This window comes from Cebus imitator, unplaced genomic scaffold (assembly GCF_001604975.1).
Source record: "Cebus imitator isolate Cc_AM_T3 unplaced genomic scaffold, Cebus_imitator-1.0 Scaffold18, whole genome shotgun sequence".
In the NCBI taxonomy this organism is placed as follows: Eukaryota; Metazoa; Chordata; class Mammalia; order Primates; family Cebidae; genus Cebus; species Cebus imitator.
In genome coordinates this window covers 14,400,618-14,407,344 of record NW_016107333.1, presented here as the reverse complement: position 1 = coordinate 14,407,344, position 6,727 = coordinate 14,400,618, and the positions used below count along the sequence as shown (strand labels likewise).

Here is a 6,727-nt window from a genome sequence, read left to right as displayed (position 1 = left end):
TTCACCATGTTGACCAGGGTGGTCTCGATCTCTTGACCTTGTGATCCACCTGCCTCGGCCTCCCAAAGTGCTGGGATTACAGGTGTGAGCCACCACGCCTGGCCTGTTTTCTTATTTTTTAAGTGAAGGATAGTCTCGCAAATCCTTTTCCTTCTAAAATTTCACGATGCTGTACAAAACAACTTTCATGCTGCTAAGATGAGGTTGTGAGTAGGGAAACACCTGGAAATTTTATGTTGTTCCCAATACAACTTGCAAATATTAATAGGCAGTAATTTTCTTTCCATTAAGCATTACAGTGGTTACTTGCTTTGTGTATTTTGTTTCGTTTTGTCTTGTTTTTCATCTCCACTAGACAGCAAACCCATCATGGACAAGGGTTGCATGCTATACTTCTTCTTCTTAGGCCCCATCATTATTTAACATGTTTTTACTTTAAAAACCATTGTATGGAAGAAACATTAGACTTTATCTGTGTAACTCCCAAGTCAGACAGGCATACACTTATTCAACAAATATTTTCTAAGTGCTTAGGTACATGATAAAAATGAGAAAAGACAATAATAACAGCTAAGATTTATTAAATGTGTCCTACACACCAGGCATCATTGGAAGGACTTAAATGCATTGCTCATATGAAACCCGCAACTCTGCGTGGGCACCATTATCCAGCTTATTTGACAGAGGATGAAGCAATAGCTCACTGAGGTTTCAGTAACTCGCCCATGGTTAGATGGCTAGTAAAGAGAAGAGCCATAATTTGAACGTAGGCAGTCTGGCTCCAGGGCCCACACTCTAAACTACAACACTGCACTGTCTCTTAAGAGGAAGGTCAAGGAGCTTAGTGTTTTGTTTAATGGAGAGTATGAATAGCTAGACAGGCAATCAAAATACTGCATGGCCAATTGTGTAGCAGAGAAAGCACGGGGCACTTTGATAGCAGGCCCAGACTGGGGAAGGTCAGGGAAACCTTCCCAGAGAATGTGGCTGTCTAGGCTGAAAGCAGATGAACACCTTCTCTGGTAATTTTAAAGAACAAAAATGTTGGCATAGAGAGGAGAAGGCGAGTAGGGGAAATAATTTGTTGATAGGATAATTCAACACACAATAAAGCAATATGAACAGAAAGGCAGTGTAGGACTCTGATACAGTATTCTGCACAGATTCTGCATTGTAGCTGAAGTGCTGGATACAGGCCAGTCATTGGTGCTACCATGTCAGTGAGACTTTGAACAAGTCCCCATATGCCTCCAAGCTTTGAGTGTCTTCCTCTGAAAAAATGATTGAAATATTGGATATTATACTTCTTTAAAACATTTCTTGGATACTAAATGCTAAAAAATAAAATGCAGCAGAACTACAAAATTGTGAGGTATCTTTAGGTTCTAAATTTTCTAATTCCAAACTGCTATGCCCTACAAAGGATATATATTTTTTTAACCTACAACTTTTGGGTGAACTTTTAATTCAGGAATGTGCTATGTAAATGGTGGACAGCCTCAATCTCTCAATCTCTCTCTCTCTCTCTCTCTCTCTCTCTCTCTCACACAGAAGAAGTTACTGAGTCCTTACTCTGAACTTGGCAGGATGGCAGCACACTGATGAGAATACAGAGATGAAAAAGTGAATATGGAGAAAAAGATTATGGAGATGAAAAGCCCTAGCTTCCGGGACACTCCCAGAAGAATAAGGAGGCCAGCCATGGAACAGGAAGAATAGCAAACACCTACAAAGCTCTTACAACATGCGAGGAGGTGCCCTTCTAAATATGTTATGCTTGCCACTCACGCCATCCCAGGGGCCAATGACATTGACACTCACTCACATTTTATGGGAGAGGAAAGGAAAACAAGGGAAGTTAAATGACTTGTTCAAAGGAATTGAATTGAGTGAGAATTCTTTTCTGGAGCCAACACTCTTAATCTCAACAATGATCAACTGTGAAATAGATCCCAGGCTAGAAGGGAAATAAAAGATATGCTAATATCTTGTTGAACACAACCATATTTCAACATCCCCCTTTTTTGTATAATTCACTTATTGTTTCAAATTATACTAAAGCTGTTTATCCATATAAGACAAAAATAACAAACACTTCATGTCATCATGCCACATATATGTATATATAACAGGTATTAGTATTATATACTTTATACTATATATTAGTGCCATATGATATCATATGGTATGATTTAACTAATATATAATTGTAACACTTGAATTGTCTTCTAGATTTTTGTTAAAATTAGAATAGTTACAGAAATTATGAACTACTTTCTCTTCCTCCCTAACTAGATAATAGGCTTCTTGAGAGCAGAGATGATGACTGGCTTCCTAGTATGTTCCCACTTGCCAGCATCATTCTTGCACATAAGTGGCCCTCAATTAATGAAAGTTACTTATATTTTTTATGTTTATTCAATTAGTGGCCCTGATTGAAGAAACAACAAAAAAATGTAAGTAACTCATTCACTCCTACCATACAACCAGTAATCCACTGATTACTTGTAATAAGGAAGCTGAAGTTTCAGTCATTAATTTAAAAAATATTTTAAAACCATGATGTTTATTTTTATCTTATAAAAATAATCTCAAAATGCCTTTTTCTGCCAGAGACTTCCACAGAGAAAAAAAATTTTAAGTGGCCCATTCGTGTGAGACAATATATACTGTAAAGGAAAACTGTCAAGAAAGCATCAAGTCACAGCTGATTTTGTGCCTTATAATATTTAAGTGCTCCTTTTTCCAGTAAACATCAACGCTGTGAAAAAGACGTTGTAAAACTGATGTTGTTTTGACAGAAAAGCTGCTTTGGGTTTTTGTTTTTTAAGTCTGTGTTTAATATAATATACCAGGAAGCAAGCTGTTCAGCCTCAAGTGAGTCTAAAACACAGCAACAGTATTGTCATTGAGTGGTGACACATCCTCAAGATTAGGAAGTCAGAAAAGTGCAGAATACATTTCATTTAACACAATCTGTACAATTTAATACAATCCGTACTTGAAACTCCTGTGGAAATCAAATGTCCTGATAATGTAAGAAATTGTGGGCTGAAAATACAGAAGAATAGCTCTCATGAGATCAGCAAGCTGGAAGGAATTCAAGAGGCCAATTAAGTCAACCTAACTTCATAAAGGAGGAAACTTAATATAAAGGGGAAGTAATTTATGTAAAGTAATAAAATTCATATCCGATGATGATCAACATATAATAACAATGATCAATAATAATAATGAGCAGGAGGAACGGAGCGGGAGGTAGGAGATTCTAGACAGTTGATAGCTTGGGCATGTCCTTGCTGCCCTCCCTTTCCCAATCCAATGCAAGGATCAGCCTCTCCAGAGCTGCTGCTGCTGCTGCTGTTGCAGGAGGCAGGTGGGTCCTAGAAGGTGACGGGTAAGAACAGACAGAGCTGGTACAGGATCTTCTGCACTCTGGGATGGACAAGAGCCTGGGAACCAGAGGCAGGCGGCCTTAGATAAAAGATCAGGGACAGCATCCAAAAAGAGCTTGGAATAAGGCCTCCATCTCCAAAGAGCGACAGCTCTGGCTGGCTGCCTTCTTGGTTTCCCAGGACCTGTGAGGGGCTTGAAGGTGTCCTGAGTCCTCTCTACTCCTGAAACTAAATATTGGCCTTTGCTGCTTCTCCTGGTGCCTTACAGGGAATCAAACTTTTGAAGTCTAGTATAGAGCCAACCCATATAGGCAGAACTAGTTGTTCTTAACCACCACTTGAGCATGGCTGCTACTGAAATTAATCCAACAGCTAGACATGACCCTCAATAAACAGATAAAGTAAAATAGCCCAGTAAAGAAGATCCAGCAGCTGGCAAGAGGAAGAATAAATATAACCCCCAGAAAAGGTGGCAGTAGTAAAACAAAACTGATTCAAGTTCAGGTGACAAATCAAAAAAAAATAAGAGCATGTATAGAGATATAAAGTTTTCAGATAATTTTGAGAAGATGGTCAATGCTGAAACCTAATGGTCAGAAAGATCACGTGGAAGTAGTTCAAGTTATAGATGATAAAAATAAATGGAAAATGTAAGGGAAAACATAATAGACTCAGAAGACAGATCAAGACTTGACATATAAATAATAATAGTCAACACTCAACAGTGCTTACAATGATGGTCCAGGCACTGGTCTAAGCATTTAACTCATCTTCTTAACACTCCTATCAGGTAAGTGCCATTATTATCCCCTGAATGTTTGTGTCTCTTTGAAATTCATATGTTGAAACGTAATCCCCACAATGATGCTATTAAGAGGTGGAGACTTTGGGAGGTGATTAGGTCATGAGGGCTCTGCCCTCCTGCATGAAATTACTGTCCTTATAAAAGACAATAAGACAAACTTCTTCTTATAAAAGACAAACTTGAGAAAGCCCATCTGTCCCTTCCACCACATAAGGACATACAGAAGGTGCCATCTATAAAGCAGAGCCATCCCTCACCAGACACCAAATCTACCACTGCATTATTCTCTTGGACTTCCCAAACTCCAGAACTGTGAGCAATAAGTTTCTGCTGTTTATAAATTACCCAGTCTAAGGTATTTTGTTATAGCAGTCAAACAGACTAAGACACTCCCATTTTTGAAATAAGGAAATTAAGGCACAAAAAAGTTAAGTCACATGCTTAAGATTTGAACCTAGGCCAGATGGCTCTTGGTGTACTAGTAACTGAAGGAGAAGAAAGAACAGAGAGTGACTAGGCAATAATTAAGCAAGAAGAAACTTCCTGACAGCTGGAAAGAGACTTATCTGCAGATTGAAAGTGTTCACTGATTTCTAGGCAGAGAAACAAAAGACATACCCAGACATATGCTGGTAAAATTCCTGAACTACAGAGACAAAAGAGAAAACCTTGTAAGTTTTCAGACAGAAAGAACAAATTTCTTACCAAAAGAAAACAAAATTAGACTGATGCTGCAATTCTCATTTGAAACACTCAAAGCTAGACATGATGGAATAATCTCTAACAAACCCTGAGAAAAAACAGCCACACCCAAAGATTCTGGTATTGAGTTGAGAGCACAGCATTCACCTGTCAGAGTACAAGAAAGGTATTTGCAGAGAGAACAGGGAATCAGTATATAATCTGAGGAAAACACTTAAAAAGAAAGAGAAAAGGATTGAATCAGCAACCTATGAAGCAGAAGAGAGACTGAAATAATCCTCTATTAACATTTTAGCATATTGCTTTTCAGCTTAACACATGTATTTAAGCTATTTTTTATTGACAAATGGGATCTATTTAAACTAAAGAGCCTCTGCACAGTGAAATAAACTACCATCAGAGTGAACAACCTACAGAATGGGAGAAAATACGACAAAGGCCTAATATCCAGAGTCTACAAAGAACTCAAACAAATTTACAAGAAAAAAAAAACACATTAGAAAGTGGGCAAAGGACATAAACAGGCGTTTTTCAAAAGAAGACATGCATGCAGCCAATAAACATGAAAAAAAGCTCACTATCACTAATCATTAGAGAAATGCAAATCAAAACCACAATGAGATACTATCTCACGCCAGTCAGAATGGCTATAATTAAATAGTCAACAAACGACAGATGCTGGCAAGGTTGCAGAGAAAAAGAAATGCTATTACTCTGTTGGTGGCAGTGTAAATTAGTTCAACCATTGTGGAAGACAGTGTGGTGATTCCTCAAAGACTAGAGGCAGAAATACCATTTGACCCAGCAATCTCATTACTGGGTATATACCCAAAGGAATATAAATCATTCTATTCTAAAGATACATGCACGAATATGTTCACTACAGCACTATTCATAATACCCATAATCATATGGAATCAACCTAAATGCCCACCGATGTTAGACTGGATAAAGAAAATGTGGTACATATACACCATGGAATATTACGCAGCCATAAAAAGGAATGAGATCATGTTCTATGGATGGAGCTGGAAGCCATTATCCTCAGCAAATAACATAGGAACAGAAAACCAAACACCACATGTTCTCACTTATAAGTGGGAGCTGAATGATGAGAACGCATGGACATGTGGGGGAGAATGACATACACTGGGACCTCTTGGGGGTATGGGGGTAGGGAGAGCATCAGGAAGAACGGCCAATGAATGCTGGGCTTAATTCCTAGGTGATGTGAAGCTCTGTGCAAGAAACCATCACGGCACACATTTAGCTATATAACAAACCTGCACATCCTGCACATGTACCCCTGAACTTAAAAGTTGAAGAAAGAAAATAAATAATAAAAAATACTATTATTTTGTCCACAGCCATTAAGTTAGCATTTTCAAAGGTATAAGTACTTCATAGTATCAGTTATAAAATATATAATACATTTTTACACATTGTTTCCAAAATCTTCTTTACCAGTTAGTTATAATCTAAATATGCTAGATAACAATTTAGTGAACAAAAAAAGAGCAGAAAATCAACACCACATGTTCTCACTCATAGGTGGGTGTTGAACAATGGGAACACATGGACACAGGGAGGGGAGCACTACACACTGGGGTCTGTTGGGGGGAAATAGGGGAGGGACAGTGGAGGGAGGGGAGGGGAGTTGGGGAGAGAGAGCATGGGGAGAAGTGCTAGATGTGGGTGATGGGGAGGAAGGCAGCAGATCACACTGCCACATGTGTGCCTATGTAACAATCTTGCATGTTTTTCACATGTACCCCAAAACCTAAAATGCAATAAAATTAAAAAAAAAAAAAAAGAAATGTATTTT

General features: G+C 38.3%; 1 protein-coding gene across 1 annotated transcript in view; it reads right to left on the bottom strand.

Moving 5' to 3' along the window:
* Positions 1-6,727, bottom strand: part of CFAP54 (cilia and flagella associated protein 54) — a 361,147-nt gene that overhangs the window by 130,999 nt on the left and 223,421 nt on the right. Inside the window, exon 57 of the mRNA XM_017511466.2 lies at positions 1,573-1,598. Within this exon, the coding sequence (XP_017366955.1) occupies positions 1,573-1,598 (26 nt within the window). The remainder of the gene's footprint in view (positions 1-1,572; positions 1,599-6,727) is intronic.